Source organism: Dermacentor silvarum, chromosome 2 (genome assembly GCF_013339745.2).
Source record: "Dermacentor silvarum isolate Dsil-2018 chromosome 2, BIME_Dsil_1.4, whole genome shotgun sequence".
Classification (NCBI taxonomy): domain Eukaryota; kingdom Metazoa; phylum Arthropoda; class Arachnida; order Ixodida; family Ixodidae; genus Dermacentor; species Dermacentor silvarum.
Window position 1 is genome coordinate 220,227,670 of NC_051155.1, and position 22,225 is coordinate 220,249,894.

General features: G+C 48.0%; 1 protein-coding gene across 1 annotated transcript in view; it reads right to left on the reverse strand.

Moving 5' to 3' along the window:
• Positions 1-7,598: 7,598 nt before the first annotated feature.
• The window catches only part of LOC119440716 (aristaless-related homeobox protein), a 32,397-nt gene continuing 17,770 nt past the window's right edge, over positions 7,599-22,225 (reverse strand). The window contains exons 4-5 of the mRNA XM_049663026.1: positions 10,640-10,903; positions 7,599-9,627 (exon numbers count right to left, since the gene is read on the reverse strand). Coding sequence (XP_049518983.1) covers positions 9,388-9,627; positions 10,640-10,903 — 504 coding nt within the window. The 3' untranslated portion in view covers positions 7,599-9,387. The remainder of the gene's footprint in view (positions 9,628-10,639; positions 10,904-22,225) is intronic.

A 22,225-nucleotide genomic window follows, 5' to 3' on the forward strand; every position in this document is an offset into this window, starting at 1 on the left:
AGAGATTTTTTGGGAAGAGCGCGAGAATCAGCGGACAACCCACTCGAAGCGCCACCTTACGAAAGTGAAAGGGCTCTCTCATTTTTGTTCGCTTGACGCATTAATGGGAGTCAAAACGACGGAAAAGTGCCTATTCGTAATTCCTTTATACCCTCCAATTGTATGCGCAGGAAATTTTAAAACGCTTCTGAGGCTCCTTTGCCTTTCGGGAAACTTCCCGAGAACCCGTTTCCCAAACTTTATATTTTTATGTATGCGCGCATACAGAAACGAAGCGAAGTTGTTCAAAGCTAACCTCTTTTCCATATAAAGAAAAACTGATTTGTACGGGAACGAGATGACTTGCAGAGGCGAATTCGAAACAATTCAGCCGAGCAGCGGCGTTTCGGAATAAGCGGAAACGAAGAATTAAGGATGGAAGCCCTTTCCCGAACAAATTGCTCCTTTACAGAAAGAAAATTATAGTTTGAACCGCTGTTTACTTATACAAAGTGCCGTCTCAGGTGCTAGTGACATGCCTCTTCAACGCCGTTATCGTATGCAATTGCTCCATTTCAAGAACTCAGTAACTATTTATTCAGTTTTTTTTTTGCGTTCTCTTCATCAAATCTAATTCAATAAGATATTGTTCGTTTGCAATTCACTATCATATTTAAAAGCAACTAAAGAGCGCGTACGTAGCTTTAATAATACCTGCTGCCTGAAAATTCACTAGCTTACGGGGAGGCTAAGCCCTGCACGATAATGCACGGACCCGCACTATGTTTCAAGCCGTCAAAGAGAGCCTTTTTGATCTTCAACAAATGCCTGTGCAATCCAAAAAAAGTAATTTTCACGTCACCATAATCGTAACAGAAGGAACACAATGGCGATGTTGACAGTCCTATCTTGTGTCGCCAGATCGGAAATGACGCGGACGCCTGCGAATGCGCTGCAGTATAGAAAGGATTCTAATCGGCTAAGTCGCCAGGTAACACAGGGCTATCGTGAATCATGCACCCGCGCTCTTTGCAAACTGCAGCTCCTTATACGAAACGCACTCTGCTATCTTAAACATCTAAGCTCACTCGAATGGGTCCTAATATTCGAAAATGGCAGGCTCGCATCATAACGCTGGGATGCCCTCACAATTCTCAGAGCTATCGTGTTAACCAATGTCCGAAGAAAATGAGCGAGAACTTCCTTCAAAGAAGAGCGCGTTGTCTGGGATGAGTGATCATGTCATTGTTTGCAACTCCTCACACCCTGCTGGAGGATATAGTGGCTGCGTTACGTTTGATGAGTTCACTCATCCGAATCAGCCGTGCGGACAACCGACATCGCAATGACAGCACCATGCGGGAGCACGTGGATCATGAACTTTGCCTGTGCTACCAACTCAATACTTATTGTGAGCTGCAAAATTAACCAAGCTGGCATAATGAGCGGCATCGGGGCCAGCTATGGAAGAAGACGACGAACGCGCGAGCAGTGGCATGAGCGCGTCTCTTCGACGTGTACAATTACGCATGCACTATAGGTACACCTTTAGTAGACCAGAACCGTGGAGCAGCCGTGGCTTCAAGGAGGCGTGCTCATTTCGCACCCCGAAGGCCCGGGCTTGATTCCCACCCAGACCGAAATGTACCAAATTTTCTTTTCAGAGCCGCAGATTTGCTTTGTTTACGGTAACCTACCCGAGAAATGTGATGTCAATCCGAGCATTTGTTGCCGTGTTTTTACTCTTTGCGGGGTCGGCCATTTTTCGTCAAGGTGCAGTTTCGCCAAGGGCTCCGCCAACATAGACACCTAAGGCTTTCGCCTTAAGGAGCGATGAGGTATGTCAGCCTTCGAATTCCAATCACTGTTAGTGATAAGCAATTGGGCACGACGAAAAGGTAGGTAGTAACTTTCTTAGGTAACTAGCAAGTGCCTCTACAAGACTCCACTGGTTACACAGTGGAGTCTTGTAGACTTCTTGTCGAAGAAGACTTATTGTAGCAGTCTTCTTATTGACCGTTTTCGTGGAGCAGTTTGCTCTGGGGGAACGATATGGCGCTGTTGATGGCGCGCCACACGTTTCCTCAGTCAAAGCGCACGAATACGAAACCGCTGCAATTTCTGCCCTGCTTCTGTGCGATCAGCTGTCGGAAATCCAACTGGCTGTTAGCTAACGCACTGTGCTCTATTCACGCTGCAAAACGTGGGTTGGTAGAGGGAAGACGTGTGCCGTAGTCGGCTGCAAAATAAGTGACTGGCATATTAAGAAATGGAATGAATCCGTGTTCACCGACTGCTGCTACTGCCTGCGTTACTGGCCTTTCGCGATACACGGCCTTTCCCTGATTATAAAATTTTCACTCACCCACCAGCGTTGTATCGTTAACTTCCAAAGAAAGGACTTTAACCCCAGAACGTCGGCAAGAGTGAGCACCGCTCGGTAAACAATGGCAAAGAAAGCGCCGCTTCCTGACATAGTGAGTTTCTCGCACGTTGTCTACACGCATCTAACCCAACTCACACGCAAACGTACGCCCACTCTATCGCCAACGTACCATCGGTAAGTGAATGAGCGCACACTTCATCAATGCACCGAAGGATGGGCGACAGTGTCGACACCGACAGCACACGAATGGTCGAAGCTGAATGTTTCGTGGTGGTCACCATAGTAAGCGAGTGACTATTGATAACACGTTTTTGCTACAAGCTATTACAAAGTACAGAACATCTATGTTCCAAGCCCTTGTGCTGAGTAAGAACAAATCTGTCGAAATTGAGCACAGCCGCGAGCGATTAGGCAGAAAATAAACACACGCCGAGAACTTTATTGAGTCAGCAACATGACAAGCCGCTGCTTCAAAGTGTTTGCCAAATGAAGAATGAAGAGCAAAATACTCTAATCCTTATTTAATTCATAAGCGGAAATGTTGGACAGCTTGGAATACATTTCTAGTGCCACATTTAGTACAAGCCCCCTTACGCTGCTCGTGCCACTTGGAAAATGTGTAATGAGCTCAGAAAGCGCCCACATGTCCTCTGAAGCTGTGGCCAAAGCTTCGTGTGTTCACCCATTCGCTGTCTACGATATCCGCCAATACAGAGGTTTGCTGAGCAGCACCGGGCGTCATGCCCGTCCATTGTAGGAACAAGGAGGCGACGGAGGCAGCAGAGGCAAGTAATGGACGCGTCACCACGTGATCAAACATGGCGGCGTCCACGGGAGTGCCGCGAAAAGCGTCAATAGAGTCTTCAAAAACCTCTACAAGATAGCACAATGCAAATGCACAGGTTTCGTGGAGTGTCACGCCAGGTCGCCAATCACCTAGGCAAACACTTTCACCGTTTCAATGAATACAGCACCCCTCTCTACCAAATTACACGTTTGAACAGCGGAGCTGTTTAAGCCGGCCGTAATGTGTGCTGCCTGCCACTGCGTTGATTAGCAACCACCTCGCAAAGCGTCGCGCGCTATGCTCGGGAGAGCGAAAGAGAAAATAAGAGAGAGAGAGAGAGAGAGAAACAAATCGTAGCAGCACCAACGAGGCAACGCGCAGAGGTGCTGCCGACGCCATCCGCGTTTCTCCGTTCCCCGCATTAGCGCCGAGCGCTCGCAGTGTACGTCACTGCAGCAGGCGCCTCTGGCGGCGGCTCGGCCAGGCTGCCAACAGATGTGCGTTACTGCGCATGCGCCGTGACGTCATCCCGGCGAGTCGTCTGCGGCGCGCCGCCTATACACTGTGCATAGCTTTCGCCCCACTTACCCTACGTGTGCTCGGACTGCAAGTGCTTCGCGAGGCGTTCCCAGATGCCACCAACCACGAGGAAATGCTTATACACTTACATATAACTTTGCATCACTTGGCATTACTTCGTATAACTTAGCATCACTTCGTATGGGCACCCTGCACTGTTCAGAGGGCGCTACGACATTTTCATTTTTCACCCCAGCGTCGCCGACACCAGCCGCTAGAGACGTGATGAAAATGATACGCCATTCCAAACGATAGCGGTCATTGCGCCGCTTGTCTGAGTGTTATGCCCAGCTCATGCGCACTTTCAACGTTTTCACAACTTGGACACACTTGCGCCGTGATAAGCGATCGAAAGTGTCACGGCGAATGTATGCAGCGTCCCTGCAGTTTTGCTTCCGCCACTCATTAGGCTGTGTGTTCTGGCACTGCTGTATATTCTGCAAAGCTTTAGCGCAGGGTGCATATAGCCAGGACCAGCTAGGAACCGATTAGCTCCGCTGTCTCTTTAGCCTTGCGGCACTAGTGCAAGCTACCCCTGCTTTTTTTCGTATCTGTTACTTATGCTACGCGAGCGGAACTCAAGTTGCACTTAGAAAATACCAGTGTTCTTTCAAGCCACACCTTGCCGATAGCTGCTCTCTCTCCCTCCCGTTATCAAAAATTTTGCATACTGCCACTTTGTGACGTTGTAGCAACTGAACCGAACGCGAAACGAACAAAGATCACCGATCGCACCCCAGAAGGCACTGCGGCTCTGTCTATGTGCGAGTAGAAAATCCTGACGCTATATGAGATAAGAATTTCACGAAAATATCATGAAATCGTGAGCGATAACAGTAGTAGTAAGTTGTTTGTGAGGAAAGGGAAAAGTTGACGCTATCTTCTGCAGCCCTTGAGGGAGCACGGCTCAGCGCCAAAGCGATAACAGACCCGCGACTGTTGTCAACGCTTGCTTCTTTCCCTTTAAGGTGTAGGCCAATGCTACGATAACTCCGCGCATGGCCATGTCGCTTCAGGCGCTTCATAGCAACGCATTTGTGTGACCCAGCAGGTATACGCTATATATACGTGACGCCGGCGCACTTCGCAGCCGACCGTTCGACTAATCTGGACAAGCGCGATTCACAACTTGATTGTGAATCGTTGATTGTGACAAGCGCCAGTGCTCATCAGTCCGTTCAGATGTACCGAAGGTAGGAGGGGAATTTTTGGCGATAAACCGTGTGCTTCTGAAAACGGCTTCCTACGCTCGCTGAGCGTGTGTGCTAAACGGTGATGCTGTAGATGCACCCGCGACCGAAAGAGGAAGAGAGCAGAGCTTTAACTACACAAATTTGCACCCAGGCAATCGCCGCCGGGAGGCCTCGGTCGTGGGTGGAGTCCTCAGTCCAGGACCCCAGGAGCCGTCGTAGCCGCCCGGCGCACTCTCTTGTTCAGATCGAGATGGTTCCGGGAGTTGACGTTCGAAGTTTCACCATTGATTTCCAGACGCCGCAAACTCGTTCTGTCGGAGAACTCTGCTTCGCTGGCTTTTGGTTTCCGATTTTGCCATGTCGCGAAATTTTGCTTTTTTTTTTCAATGCTTCGTTTTTAATACGTTCCCTGCCTTTGCGGTTGACATCACATCACAAAGCGCGCGAGCCCTTTGATCCAGAAGATGCTCTATCAAGTCCGCCCAGCTTGCTGGCGAGCCACTTGCTGCGTATACGAACGGAGATAAGTATCACGCGCCCGTCAATGTGCCAATATATACTCTCGTGCCGTGTGTCATTTACCTTAATTTATGAGTCTTCAGAGGCTGGTCCGAATCCTATCGGCCGGACCGTATGGTTAAAGTTTCGACATCAATTCACCGAGTAAAAAGCACACCATCTGCGTGTAGGCCCATAAGGCTCAAAATACAATGACTATGTGCATATATAGCTGACGATGGGTCTTCGAACCGCCATGGTCACTATTCGCAAACTTAGCTCATGTGCTCCTGAACCACACAGCATTAAACAAAAATGAAGGAAGAAGGCCGGCTCACCTGATAAGGCGGTCCAATTAATATCCTGCTGGCTCTAGCTTCGAATTCAGTGTTGAAATATATGGCGTCGAAATTTAGCAATCGCACCTAGCCGCAGCCGCGGCCCTACCAATAACTGTCGAAGGACACTCATCTATGACACGTGTTTCGTGCTTCATTCTAACGCGGTCCTATTTCGTGACGCTGGCGTTGCCCGTCTGGGGTTGGGTCAGATAAAGGGTGCCGCATTCCCAATAGTTAGTCACATATTTGAAGGGTCTGGTCAACTTTCTTTTATCGCACGTCATGTGGAAGCAAAGGAGGGGGCAAGGAGCGACGGCAGCGCCCAGAAAAAGTTGGCCGTGTGCACTATAAGGTAGAGGCTTAGACGAGTTGGTGATGCATAATCTTCAACGTACAGTGCACACAAGGACGAGACGCATCTTCCTTATTTGCGCTGTACGTACAAGCCCATGCTCCAGCAACAACAGAGATAAAGTGACTGTGGGAATATGCTGCAACCGCAATGGACCACTGGCTCCCCACGCACTGCGGAGCGACTGAGCAGGCATCGTAAAAATACAGGAGGCTATGGTTTATGGCCTTGTAATTTCTATACTTCCTGATTTCCTTACTACGACGCGCGATAATTATAGCGAAGAAACAAAGAGAAGGGCGAACGGGGCAAATGCGCGAGGGGGAAAAAAGAAAGCAAGGCGAGGGAAGGCAGGGAGGTAAACCAGACGAGCGTCCGGTTTGCTACCCTGCACTGGGGGAAAGGGAAACGGGGAATAGAAAGAGGTAAAGAGCTAGAGAGGGGACACTGCGAGCACGCGGGAGAGAGAGAGAGAGAGGAGAAACGAAATAGAAAAGGCAGCAATCTTAACCATAATAAGTGTCTAGTTGGCTACCCTAGGCTGGGGAGAAGAAAAAATGGGAATTGAAATCAAAGATGCGCAGGAGAACTATAAACGGTCATTCAGGCCGGTGCACTTCAACAACTGCTCTAGTGTACGAATAGCCTTTTTTGCGCCAGTGACTGATGTGGTCATATCTCGGCAGAAATAAAGCCTCGATGTCTCGTCGAGACAAGTTAGCGGCCCCGAAGGCATCGCAAGAGAGGCAAGTCGGCGTGTCCGTCTTCCTCCGTAGATCTAGACGCTATGAGTATGGACAACACCCTCTAGATCACAGAACGCTTGTGCGCTTTGAGCGATGATGTCACATGGGATAGCCGGGTAGATCACGCATTTCAATGGTGAGCGCGGGGGATACGTAGTGTGATCACATTCCCCCCCCCCCCCCCCCCTAAAGTACTTGTCAATGGGCATATGCTCTCCCGCGTGATGTCAAGGCTCAAAGCTCGCAGGCCGCGTCCAAACTATAGATATATATGGGACACATTGGTCGGTAGTGGATGCACACAGCGTTTGGAAGAAGTGCGATGCATTAGAGCGAATATGCTTCGGGTGATTGTCTAGCATAACTTGAGCAGAGTATAAGCACATAATGGCTAGCGGCATCGCGAGAGCTCGGTTTATTCTTCAAGCCGCCACCCTGGTAGGAAATAAAAAGCATGTCCATCTTTAGTACAATAGACATATGCGCTTATTTCGGTACACGATTCTGCCTCGCTTCGACTTGTTGTTATCGCTGCAACAAATTTGTCATGCAGGTTGCAAGCCGCATTCAATCCGCTGCATTGAGCATGCCATAAATTGCATTACCGGCTATTAGCGAAGCTGAAAAGAACAGTATTTCCACAATTCCACTCCTGTTATGCATCTTCTTGTGTCCTATACAAGTTGCATTGTAAGTATAGAACAATGGTTGAGACGAATTGGCTTTTGTTTATAAAAGACTGGTCCTTGCCAAACGTTATTTATTGGAACATGATACATTCCACGATGACGTTCCCACAGCGTGGTAGCGAGTTCCACTGAAGCCTTCTTGAGGGACAACATGCTTTCCAGCAGGCTCTCTGGCACGCTCATGTTCCAGAGTTCGTGGAAGCCGTATACTGTACAAGATGTTTGGAAAGTGCGCCTCGGTAATTTGACAATAAAACAAAGACGGCCTTCACTGCAACCGCTTTTCCATTTTCCAGGATCAACTACCTATTTCTATGGCCAGCCATAGTGTTCTCTCGTTGTCTTCAGATGTTGCTTCAATGCATAAGCGATGAGTCATCGTGAAATAGACGGTAGATGCAGAGCTAGTTAAACTCCGGCCCGCGCAACAAATCATTTGCTATAGAGCTTGAAATGTGCGAGGTCAGTCACCATGTTCTTGTAAAGGTGAGAAAACCCACAAATAAGCGTTTAAACAATAACAACTCCGGCGAAGATCGACGGCTCTAGAGATGTCAATGATTGACAGACTAACGTGTATGGACCGTTCGGTGAAGTCAGTTAAGAAGCCACATTCAAAACGCGGCCCTGCAGTATCGGAGTTCCTGCTATAAATAATCTGAAGTGTCGTCTATATATGCGATGGCTTTTTATATATACGAGTAGTCGGGCACACGTTCGATCTTTTTTTCATAGTCTTGACGTGCGTGCTTAAACAGAACGGAAGAACGTCTTACAGGGTGTTCCAATGAAGACATTAAGTGATCATTAAACACTTACGGCAGCAGGCAATAAGAACGACATTTCCGGCAGCCCATATTTCGCCGCGGCGGATGTGTGACTTGATGTGGCAATTATTGATTACTTTGTAATTACCTATTTCCCGATGCACTTTGTAACTGTAAAATTTAAGCCATTCTGTACGCGAACGATACTCGCTTGATAGAAAGCATGTGCTTATCAATAGCGCCAGCTTCCATGCAGAAGTCCGTACACGGAGAGCGAGTGACATGCATTGATATATCTCCCTTTTTTTTTCTTTTTTTTTTTTTTGCTCCGCCGAAAAATACGGTACCTTAGTTCCTGCTCGGCTGTGTTTAACAATCACTTAATGTCTCCCCCGAAACACACAGTGTATGGACAGAAACAGAGCCAGGACAGGACAACAGTCTACAGACACAACACAAACGCTCTCCATTCTGCCCTTAAATTGTTGGCCCCTCCTTGCACCGTTTCCTTGCCAACCGCAGTGGTACTTTCGTGTGCTGCTCGGGTCCTCGTAATGTTGCCGTTGAGTCAGACGTACAGGGGGTCTAACGTTTCGAAGTCAAACGTCTAACGGTCAAATATGCGCAAGACAACACTCATGGTCATCCACGCAAGACACGCGAGTTACGTCACTTCATTCTTGTTAGGGTAAATGAGATGTGTATTCTATATTAGTGATGGTCGCCCCAAAGTCATCGGGCACAACAAGTTCGTTCATAAATAGGCTCGTTATGTGTCCTCAAGTCCGAACAAAACAACGACCCATAGAAATACTTCAAGATTAGAACACTCCGGGAGATGCCGAAGAAAAAGAGATCGCAGTTGTAACGCTGTGGTATCCGCTTGCGTGGCTCGAACCTTATAATGCTGCCGTAGAAGTCGTTTGCTTAAACTTTCGAAGCGAAGCTCTAGTCCATGGGTCGATACACACACGTCATCCGCGCACACTGTGACGTCACGTCAACCTCGGGGGACACGGTGACAGGATGAACCGGCGGATACCACTAGACGGGAGCACTGGAAGGCGCAGTCAAGACGGCTCGGTCCGGTCTGCAGCGGGCGAGGCCGACTTCGGGGACCCCGAGCCCGCCCTCCTGGCGGCGTGTTCGCGCGCCTTCACTCTGAGGAGGTCGAGGCCCGGCGATGACGTCGGCGCCGCTGACGGCGGTGACGCCTGCAGTCTGGCGTGCCCTGTTGTCTTCTTGGAACCAAGGTCCAGAACAGAGGTCGAAGGGCACGGCGGGGCCGGCAGCAGTGCGGGCAGCATATACTGCGATCAGTTTGGAGACAGAATGTACGTGTCAAGAATTGATTCGTGCCAGTCAACGTTCGTGAAACTTCCGGCATCTTTCAGGTTATTTCGAAGCACTCCGACAACTGCACTAAGGGTCGTGCAAGACGCTGCGACAAATCCTTATTATTAGAATTCCGTATTAATGCTGCTGCAGCCAGAAAGTTAGGATGATAGGATGGGCATTAGGGCGTTAGTTATTCTATTTCGGAAATCGTAGCTCAATTTTGATCATAATCTGCAGTTCATATCCAGGGATTTGTAGAGGCGCGATAAAGGGAGAAAAATACGCAAATATTTTCGATCCACGTTTCATTCAGCATTGTTGTTGTTCATGTGGGCACTGCGATGCTGATACACGAAAGCATAAATTGAAAATAATGACTTGTGCTCGCGGCGTGACATTAGTGCGTGCACAACCAGTTGGCGCGAATGCCAATTGCGCGTTTCTTCACATAAACTTTGGCAGCGTGTTATAACACGAAAGGTGGTAAGTTACGTAAGAAGCTCCTACACCAGTGTCAAATGAAATTTAACCTTCTACATCACCGACTTTGAAGCGCCGAGAAAGAGATAGAAAGAAAGAGGACATAAGAAAAGGCAGGGAAGTTTACCACATACTATAACGTCCGCTTTGCTAATCCGTACGAAGGTTAGGACGATAAGAGAAAGAGAAAACAGGAATGCAAAACACGCGCAAAAGAGAAAGGAAGAAAGAGCCAACAAGCGATACAGGAGTTCACAAAGGTTGGTTGACCGCAGAAAGCACAATGTTTCCACAGCCCTCTGATGCGACTGCAGGGGTCACGCTGATGCTCTCTCTTGTTGACGCTAGTCTAACGCTTTTCCACTTATTCTGCCACCATCGTTCAGCGTAACGGCGAGAAACGGAACCTCGAATTGATGACGTTTTCTGTCACGTGCACCATGCGCGCGACGTACGTTGCAATGTCAAAGACATTCGGCGCAGAGGTGAAAGGGCGCCACTGACCCCGTACAGCTTGGGCCAGGCGGGCGCGACCAGCGAAGGGGAGCCCCAGAAGGGCTCGGCGACCCCGAAGGGCCCCGCGCCGAACAGCTCGGCCCGGGCGGCGCTCATGCCGCACGCAGCCTGCAGGAAGGGACCCAGGCCGCGGTCGGACGCCGTCGACGACGCGACGCCGCAGGAGGAAGAGGCCGTCATCGGTGGCGGACTCTCCCTGCCCATTGCCTTCTCCCGCTTGCGCCACTTGGCTCGCCGGTTCTGGAACCACACCTGCGTCGCGAGAACGAGAATGTCGTTGATGTTTGAGAGAGGGAAACAAAGCACGGAGGTTGCACCTGGTTAGCTAGACTACACTGGGGGAGGGAGAAGCTGGCAAAATAGGAAGGAGGAAAAGGAGAAGCAAAGGGATAACAAGTGATGTGCGCGCACGGAGAGCAGCGTTCACCGCGCAATCGAAGGTGGTCGCAGTAGCCCTGTCGCCTTCAGAAAGAGCAGCAATATTTCCGTGGTTCTCTGCCCGGCGGATGGTCAATGGTCTCAATTGCGCCTTCATCGCGCCTTCGGCTATACCGTCTGGTCTATCTGGGTGCGACGCAACGTTACCGCGTCGCTTGCGGCAGGGCGTCGCTTTTGACGAACGCCTACTCTTTCCGTATCGGCATGAGGGACAGTGCCTCGTGAATCATGTGTGATTGCAGCGAGGCCATTGCACTTATCTTTGTATCGTGCTTGATAAAGCCAAGCGCATAGGGCGCACATGTTCAAATGATTGCTGTCACCGCGCATGCCCGTGGACAGGAGCTTCCACGTGCCCTATATAGGAACCCTCCTCAAGCATGTTCCCTCTCCTACATGCACTGAATAAATTCAGCAGCCAATAAACCAGGGCGATCACTTCGCCACACACTTGACTCCGGTCGCATTTCTTTCATGAAAGACACGAAAAGTTTTCATCCACTGCCCTTCGTTCCATAATAAAAAGTTACTTTGCGCACCGCTTTAAGTTCACTGCACGACAGAGCGCTCACAAAAGAAAATATTGTTAGTGAAAGGCTCGTGTCTCGCTTCCACACCGCCTAGGAGAGGTAGAGAGAGACTGAGAGAGAGAAAAGAACGAGAGAAGGCAGGCATAATCACCAGAAAAGCGTCTGGTTGGCTACCCTAAAGTGGTGGAAGGGAACAGGGGAATAGACTGAAGAGAGAGACAGAGCAAGGAAAGATGTCGTGGATGCGTGTATGCACCTGGAGAGCTCCACGCAGTCAAAAGCGCTGGCACAGGCCAGTCACGCTCAAAAAGCACAAAAGCGCCTTCACTGCCTTCTGGACCGATGATGGATGGAAACAGCGTTCCATTAGTGTGCATACATGGACAGCGAACAGTTGTGTAGTCGTGTCAATGCATTGGACATTGACTGTCTTAATAAATCAAATCAAGAACAGTGACATATTAAGCGGCATGATAAGCCGAGGAGCTTTGGAGAATAAGTACTGCCATCCCTGACAGACCGTGAACAGCAAGTCCTCCAGGCTTGTGTCATGCTGTGAAGTCTTGCTGTGAAGTCTTGTCGAAGACATCGGTGGATCCACGGAGCTCTTGGAGGAAGAAGCTTACTTAAAGTAAAATATTAAAAGTCGCCCCTGATACCGCTGAAGCAAGGAACGCGTATATATATATATATATATAATATATATATATATATATATATATATACTTTTCTTGACCACTTTTCCTCAATGATTTCTTTTCGTCTTTGAGCCAATAACGTAGATTTAAAATGTACAATTTATTAACAGAACTTTATGGAGCTTTGCACCTGATTCGTTCAATTCATTCATTTGTTCGATAATTCGTTACTTGTTGTCAAGGTTAAAACGGACGCCTATCAAAAACACAAAAATAAAATAACAAGAAAATTGTGAACAAGTATGGGAGCCGAGACGTCTTTTTTTTTTTTTTTAATGTCTTTTTTGGCCGACGTCCGTTTTACCCTTGACTATGAGCAATCCCGACCAGACGACCTTTCGTCGAACTCTCGATTTAATTCATTACTTTAACGACTGATTGAGATCCTTGGAATGTTTCGTCCCTGGTTTTAGCCCATTTGACTGTCATATACGAAGTGAGCGAAATGAAAAATCACCAGCCCTTCTCCTGTCGAGAGAATGGCGGTAAGCGAAGCTTGTCGAGTGTGTATCTGACCTTCGTGGTGATTTTCTTCCTTTCTTTCTCTCTTTCTTTCTCTCCCTCTCTCTTTCTCTCTCTTACTTTCTCTTTCTCTGTTTCTCTCTTTCTTCCATTCTCTCTCTTTCTCTTTCTTTCTTTCTCTGAGCTTCGTGATGACTTTCTTTCTTTCTATCTCTATCTATCTTTCCTTCTCTCTCTTTCTTTCTTTCTTTCCCTCCCTCTTTCTCTCTTTCTTTCTCTGACCTTCGTGGTAACTTCATTTCTTTCTCTCTCTTTCTCTCTATCTATCTCTTTATTTATTTCTCTATAGCTTTCTCTCTCTCTCTTTATTTCTCTCTCTCTTTCACGCAATCTATCTTTCTTTCCCTCTCTCCTTATTTCTTTCTCTCTTTCCTTTTCTGTGCCTGGTATGTGCCATTGAGCTTAGACCTTTTCTGCACTATCGCCAGGATTGGCCCACTTTTCAGCGAGACACCGCCGCCGCCACCACCACCGCCACCACCGCAGGCACTTGTGAGCCTATAAAGCTTCGCTAAAAATGGGTGCCCCCAGAAAGCTGCATTTTTAAAAACACACACGCACCAACGAGCATATCATTTCATTCGCGCTTGAAGCGATGGAAAATGAAATATAGAAGCAATGAGAAGCTTCCCTGCTGTTTCCCATGTTTCGTGTCGAAGCCAGTGCGGTAACTACCGCATAGTCATGCATAACGACCATAGTTATCACTGACACCCGTGACGTCAAAGCGCGTGAATATGTAACCATATCGTGTACCAATAAACCAAGCTCTTGGCACCTGCTCATGCTTCGTTCTTCGCCTGCTGACCTTTTTTTTCAGTTACATAATATTTAAAAGATGCTGGCGCCTTTGGGTGGTGCCCACTACTCATTTTTCAAATAAAATGATCATGTACTAAATGTGAGATAGTTGGTGTTCGGCGACGAACGCACGCACCCCGCAAGTCGGTAGCGTGACAGCACGTGACCTTTGGATCGGTGCCTTTGCATCGGCAGAGGAAGTCCGACCGCCGACCACGAAAACGAGCGAAACATCACCGCAAGGCTACAGACATAAAATTTATTCCCCACAGGGGGCACACGCACAACAGTGGTATATGCATATTCATATGCATCTATTGCATATGAATATGCATATTGCAGTGACATATGCATCTATTCAGGTGCGTACAATGATTACAGCGTATCGTGCGTGCAGTGCGACACGCATGTAGACAAAACATAACGAACAGAACAGTAAATTGTATTTGGTGAACACTATTGCAGTGTAAGGACGAGAGCGTTACTTTAGACAGCTTCAGATTCATAGATGACACACGGGGCGCACACTGTATGCACAAAGCCCCTACTATATTGTTTTGCTGAAACGATATGCTTGTACACTGTAGGACATATATTATGCCCCGCAGCACGCCATAATTGTCCCAACCCAATGCATGCATATTGCATAAAAACTCCACTAATATCAAAAGAAGGCAAGAAAAGGGGAAAATATTGAGCTTAGTTTTGTTAGCAGCATGTGTCCTTTAACCTAATATTACCATTCCGTGCTGTAAGCTAACCAAGGGAGATTTGCCACCTCGCAGGGAGGTGGATCCTCTTCTCTAGGACGTGTAGTGTACAAACGAAGTACTTCCTCAACACATTTCTACGCCTTTTCTATCTATCTATCTATCTATCTATCTATCTATCTATCTATATATATATATATATATATATATATATATATATCTAACTATCTGTCTATCTATATCTCTATCTATCTATATATCTATCTGTCTATCTATCTATCTTTTCTTATCGCCCCTGGGAGTGTGCACGCCAAGAATCAGGAGCCGCGCTCTCCGCCGCTTCCTTGTCCTTGGTATCCTTGACCTTGGTGTGAAGTCTGCTTGGCCTGGGTGACAAAGGAGAAGGCGATGACGGACGTGACTTGCGCATAATAGAAGCTGTGGAGGTCGTTGATGCACATTGGCGACGGGTGCGTCATCGGCGTCGTTTTCTAATAACGTCGGCAGCTTCTCGGTGAGACGAGTGCTCTCTCACCATCTGCTTCGACATGGTCATTTCTTTCTCAATGACAGGGAATTCCTTGGAAGACATACATGGGGTCCCAAACAGTTAGGGCACTTCAGAGTGGTGACGTTTCAGCTGTTAATGCCGTAAGGATCTGAGCAGCGGGAGCACGCCGTCGCGTTTGTGCACACTCTGCTAACGCGTGCAAGCTTCGTGCATTTCCTGCATTGGAGTGGTCTCGGAATGGAGTGACGAACTATATAATGACAAAAACAACCAACCTTGACGTGTGACGGGAGCGATTCAGCATTGAATATACCCTTTACACAGCGTGCGTGGTAACAGATCCATCTGTAGCTGGCTTACTAAGTACCAGCAGACCTGCGTCGGAAATGGACTCGTCGATATCGTAGATAACACCAATGGTGACCTGCGTGCCGGGCGGAACATGAGAGCGGACTTTCATACCACCGAGGTCGGTGACCTGGTTCAAGGACTGTGACGCCATCGCATGTTCGAACTACATCTGTTGCAAGGATATTTGGGCAGTTGTTGATTCTGACGGCCTTTGCCTCATTCGGCAACGGCGCCTCGAGGTGCATAAAGACATTTTGCCTGTTGAGGTGTCTCATGTTGCTCGTGAAGAACGAAAATGGTGGTGAATGGTTCAGGAGTTCGCGGAGCTCTTATACAGTGGATGGGCTTACTCTAACGGGATGACACGGTGAAGATTCTTTCTCCTGCGGCTCAGCACAACCTCGACGTTGTCGTCGAAAGACCCATCGCTGTCATCCGAGTAGATCATGGTGCCACCGTTGTCACAGCTGCTATCGTCGCCATTTCGGTTACACTGAGGCCACCGCGGACGCTGCTGCGTCAGAGGACGCACGTACCGCGCCCTTCCATAATAGATAGGCCGGTGCATTGTTTCTCCAGGCGACATTCGAAAAAAAAATGCGGCATAATGGTCATTGGAAGACAGAGCCTTCTGCTTGTTTGTTTGTTTATTTGTTTTTCAAATTTATTCTATCGGATAAAAGGTTGCATACCTGTGAACATACGAGGGCATCTTGCATCTTGATGTAACATTTGCAACATTTCTGCTTTGATAAAACGCGTTTACCGTGAAGTTGGTCACAAATCCTCGAACTGCTCCATCTTCCATCACTCAAGAAAAAGCGAACCACGCGTGTTCTAAAGCGACAAACATTTCAGTTATAACGGACACATTACATTTCTCTGCAAATGTGGCACATAATCTAGGCGAATACCAGAAAGCGCATATACTAGGAGGGGAACCTCAGTCTCTTATATGGGAGAAGGCAAGAAAGGAAGGTTGCATGCTGGCGCTGTATGAGCAAAGGGAGAGGGCATCTGTGCACGAAGGGCAGGTCGCCTCTATCGCACCACACAATCATTGCTATTATGTCGGCTACTATTACCAAATTGTTTTAAGAGTTCATAAAATAGAACGCCACCTGGACGACGCTTTACAACCTATACTGTGCCACTATAGTTGCTGATGGGACCCTGATAAGCTTCCCTTTGAAGCCCAAACCGCGTTCAATGATTTCGTGCGCGACAGCGACGGCTTCGAGCGATGAAAAGAGCCGTCACGCGACCAGATCACCCGTTCTTGTCGTTATTTCGCTCGGTTCTAGAAACCTAGAATTCGTTAGTCGTCACCCGGAAGTTACGTAAGAAACTAGCCAATAGCGCAAAACCGGAACAGGATGTACATCAGTGACGTACTACCGGTTGCCACACGGAACGAACAATCGCCCGAATCCTAATAGGTTCAAGAAAAAAAGAACCGCTGCGAGACCTACAGAGATATTTTATGTTACTCTGTACAGCTTTATGCAGCAATGACACTTCGTCATCGTTGCCGGCAGTATACGATATTTGATGAAACCAGTCATAATAACTAAAGACTCTGCGGCGAACAATAAGCAAACTGCCTCTTTCAAATTTCGTAAGTATACCGGAAGCCTCGCGGATATACCAAAACCATCAAACTAAAGAAAGAAAACATGCAGATCTAATGCTCGTGTTGGAATTTATGTGAAGCGAAGCTTTAGTAAAGCTTCACATAGCGTAGCTCACATAGCTTGAAGCTTTAGTAAAGCGGTTAATTAAATTATCTACAGCTAACGCGATGCGTCCAATTTTGTTCACTTTCTACCTATGCAACGTCGTGCAATGTCACGCAACGTTTATGTTCATCCACCACATAGGTCACAACTTTATACGCATTCAGCTTTTATGATTATGCACTGCATCGCTCACAAGCTATGCCGAAGTGCAGACTCCAAGTCAGGCAAAGTGCGAGACGTCCACGCAGCGATGTCGCGTGTACGAAGGCGATGTACGATGCTTGTCGAGAGAATAATGGTGAGGACAGGTGCGCGCACAGAAAAGTGCGACACACATCAAACAACATTTAGGGATTCTGTACCTCTTGTGTCACAGTGGCAAATACACATTCTGCAGAATTAGCCATGAACTGGCACACACCCAGTGGCACCTACCGAAGGGCTAAATTAAAGGTAAAGTAAATCAAGGAATCGTTTATATATTGATCCGTCTGCTTTATGTCGTTATCGATCCGTCTGTTTATGTCGTTATTAATCCGTCTGCTTTAAACTCCCGTCGTTGTCCTTTACAAGGACCACGACCACGACGGGAGTTTTAGCAGACTCCGTATCGTAGTGTAGAAAGATCCGAAGATGAAAAATACAGCGTTACGCTTGATCATTTAATTGTGCCACCCGCTGGCACCGTCCCCTCTGTGTCCTACCTGCCAGGAACTCGAAAACATTGATCACTTTCTATTATCATGCCGTCGTTTTAGGAATCAGAGGAAGAAATTCGAATTTTCATTCCGGAAATTGGGTATTTCTCGAACTACTCAAAATATCCTCTCCTTCGGGGCTTCTTCAATGGACTTTAGCCACAGGAACATCTGCGTGGCCCTCTGTGACTATATCTGTGACACAAAAAGACTACCCTGTTAATTCTCGAAATAAATAATTAGATAGCTCATTCAATCGCTAATTCTTGTTTTGAAATTATTCTAATACCACGAAAAAATTTTTTGCTGTTTATATATAATTACAACTATTTTATTTCTGTCTTTGCCCGGTAAATCTCTTCTTAATTATCATAAACGTTATACTTCACCCTGATTTACTTTTTCGTCTAGTTTTTTTTTTTCGCCCCCCTTCCCTTTAACCTTTAACCGCCGGCTTCTTGGCCAATCCCCCGTAGTGGGTAAGCGCCACGGATGAGGACCAAGCAAGCAAGCAAGTCACCCGCTGCTCGGCCTATCACCCCAGGTGGGTATGTGCCATGTGAAAGAAATCATCATCATCATCATCCTCTTAAACAGACTGTTTTTGTAATACGTGTCCTGTCGTCTTGTTTTCAGTGCATGGTGACAGTATAATCCACAATTCTATTAGCAGGTGGATGTGTTTTAGAGATACCTGTGAAGTGACATTATATGTTTACGTTTTATGTAGGATTTTTTAAATCTAGAATCGTACGTGAGACCACTCACCACGAAGACTCGTCAAAAGTCCTGGATAAGCTCGCCAGTTGGTATCTCCCACTAGGCTTAGCCAATCCGGACGACTACCCAACGTATAGGGGCGGTTCGTGCCCCGAGTTGAACGCCCCCTTCAAAGTCTACGAGGCCAGGGAGGCCCTACACTGTCTCAATGCCAGGTCCGCGCCGGGGCCCCGTCAAATCACCAATAAGGCTCTTAGAAACCTTGACGATGACTCCATAGCGTGGCTTACAGAAGAAATCAACAAGGCCTGGCAGACAGGTGAAGTCCCACGAGGTTGTAAAGAGGCTCTGGTAATCCTCATTCCGAAGCCCCGCAAATCTCCAAACCTGTCCAACCTCAGACCGATTTGCCTCACATCCTGCGTAGGAAAGGTAGCGGAAGACGTAATTCACAATCGCATTACTAAGCACGTCGAACAGAGCGGTCTCCTGCCCTACAACATCGTGGGCTTCAGACCAGGCCTCTTGGCACAAGATGCAATGAAACTAATCAAGACTCAAATCATAGACCAAGATACGAGAGACGTGCGGGAATTCTCGGGCTTGACCTAGAGAAGGCCTTCGACAGCATATCACACCGACATATTCTGGAATCCATCTTGGATCCTAACTTAGGACGAGCCTTTCACGGTTACGTTAGATCATTCCTGGAGAACGGCAATAGCCACGTTAAAGCTTGGAGACCACAAATCAGAAGGGTATTTACTCGGACCCAAAGGCACGCCTCAGGGGGCGGTGCTATTGCCCTTGTTGTTCAACCTATCCCTCAGGCAACTGCCGGTATCCCTGTTGGGAATCGAAAGAGTTCACCACACGATATACGCCGATGACATCACCATCTGATGCACTGGCGGCAGCGAAGGGGAAGTGCAATCGAGCCTACAAGAAGCAGTCTACCACACTGAAACCTTCCTCGAGGGCACAAGCCTATGATGCTGGACAACCAAGTCTGAGCTACTTCTCTACAGACCGGTCCGCAAAGGTCCTAAACCCAGGGTTGGAAGTCCCTGGACGAAGTCGACATACAACTGCACACCAAAAGCGGGGCCAGCATTCCTAGGGTCGACACCCTAAATGTGCTGGAAATTTTCATCGAGTCTACCGGAGGCAACATGACGACGCTCAGAAAAATCATGACCAAGACGGAGTGCATGATTGGATTAATCAATAGAATCTCCAACAAGAGGAGCGGTCTAAAGGAGGACAATCTCCTACGGCTATTCCACGCATTCCTCATGAGTCGCATCATTTACGTGGCTGCAATCCACAAGTGGTACGCGTCTGAAAGACACAAGCTGGACACGATCATCCGTAAAAGCATCAAAAAGGTGATAGGAGTACCAATAAACGCCAGCACTGACCGCCTTTTTCAACTAGGTGTACATAATGCACTCAACGAACTCATTGAAGCTCAGGAAACGGCTCAAGTATCACGACTCTCTATAGCACCCCTGCGGGGAGGGAGATTCTCGCGGTCTTAGGAACCGGCTCCACTGTAGCGATGGAACGTACATGTGAAATGTCGGATCAGCTACGGGACAACATTATGGTTGCTTTTTTCCCCAAGAACGTGCATCCACAACACAATGCGAGCAGGCGCAAAGCTAGGGTTGTGGCATTGCTCCGGAGGATAAAAGCCTCGCCTCACACGGTCACTTTCGTTGACGCGGCCCAGTACGGGCACACATTGGACTTCGTCTCAACGGTAGCTAATCACGACGGACTCGTCACTTGTGCGGCCTCCATCAGAGACACCACACCGGCTAATGCAGAGCAAGCGGCGATCGCCCTGGAACTTCTCGACGATGAGAGAGAGACTCGAGGGCGGCTGGTCCGGGCATTTGCCTCTGGTACCATCGCCGAGGAAGCACATCGAATTCTCAAAGGCAAAGTCATCCAGCCACATACAATCACGTGGTTCCCGGCACATCTCGAGCCCCAACTTGACTCCCTCCCCAACCTCAATCACATCGCACACGTCCAAGCACGCAAACTAAACCTCCGTGCTGACGCCACTGCGAGTCGAGGCTCCGTCGATTCTAGGCTCGTCGAGTTCCGTGACACTCTCTCCACATTTAACAAGGTTACCAAACACTACTACCTTGGTAGGAAACTATACCCTCCCCCCCCACGGCACACTAACCAGACCTCAAGCTGTCACACTACGCATGCTTCAGACGGGATCATATCCAAACCTCAATTTATTTCACTGCATCAATCCAGACTGCTTTAGCCCAGACTGCCCTAGCTGCGGGCAACGTAGTACTTTAGACCACATGCTCTGGGGATGCCCCTCGTTACAGAGGGGCCCGGATCAATGCACTGCAGAGGAGTGGAGCTCCGCTCTTCGGAGCTCCGACCAGTCACGACAATTTTGGGCTGTCCGGAGAGCCCATGATGCGTCGCTGGAGCTCGGTCTCCCCGTCCAGACGTGGGTGCGGCCCGCGGCTTCGTCGTCTCCCCGAGAGGGGGCAACGGAGCTTCTGAGGACCTTCAATAAAGTTATCTCTCTCTCTCTCTCTCTCTCTCTCCGTCCGTCCGTCCGTCCGTCCGTCCGTCCGTCCGTCCGTCCGTCCGTCCGTCCGTCCGTCCGTCCGTCCGTCCGTCCGTCCGTCCGTCCGTCCGTCCGTCCGTCCATCCGTCCGTCCGTCTGTCTGTCTGTCTGTCTGTCTGTCTGTCTGTCTGTCTGTCTGTCTGTCTGTCTGTCTGTCTGTCTGTCTGTCTGTCTGTCTGTCTGTCTGTCTGTCTGTCTGTCTGTCTGTCTGTTACGTAGAACAGAGGTATGAATGCTGAATGCTTTATGTAAGCCCGTTCTCTGGTACTTTTATTAGGTGCACATATACCCTTTATGTATATATATATATATATATATATATATATATATATATATCCGCCGAGCTACTGAGTGCCCTATATCCAGCATCCATGCCAAACTGAAGCGGGTAGGCATTCGCTTTAAAAAAAAGCACTCCGTTCTTGCCACACTCCGTTTTCGCCCACAAAACTCTATTCGCGATGTGACTTCCCACGCTGCCGAAGAGAACAGCTATAATCTCGAGCAAACTTGTTTTCAGAAACTATTTCAAATCCCTACTGAGGGAGCTAATACATAACATCTTGAGATAAATCTCATTCTTCAACTGCAAGGAAACGCGAGGTTATTTTTAAATTATGCGAAAAGACAAAAACCTCGCTTTTCGATAACCCATTTTGAATGCTAGTATAAAGCAGTATGCACACAAAAACGACGATAACGAGTAAAATTCACATTATCTGCAATGTCTGTGTAAGCCTTAAAGCAGACAAAAGCAACGTGTACCTCTTCAAAAGAATATGACAACAATAAGGCATACACGCAGCTGTATCAACCCCCCCCCCCCCCCCCACACACACACACACACACTTATAAAAAAGAAAAGAAAAAGAAACCATGCTCTCCTGTCGATCGAGTGTTTCGAAACGACGATTTGCGCGCAAAATGAATCGATTATGCCAGATTCCTGCCTAATCTTCGGGAAACGGAAGAGCAACAAAACGAAAAAAAAAAGAATGATGGGACACCACGCAGTTATAAAACGTAAATTCTATTCGCGCCGAGAAAGAGCGCTCTCGGCAAAGCTTTTATGGTCGCCATGTTTAATAAAACGAGCCCTCCTTTCAGAAACTGCGCGGCAAGTTCATCTTATTAATAAAACAATCCCGTTACTGGGCTTTCATTTTCTCGACATCATGTTTCTCTCTCTCTTTCTCCATCTCTCTTTTTTTAAGTCTTATTCTGTCTTTCTTCTCTCAAAAT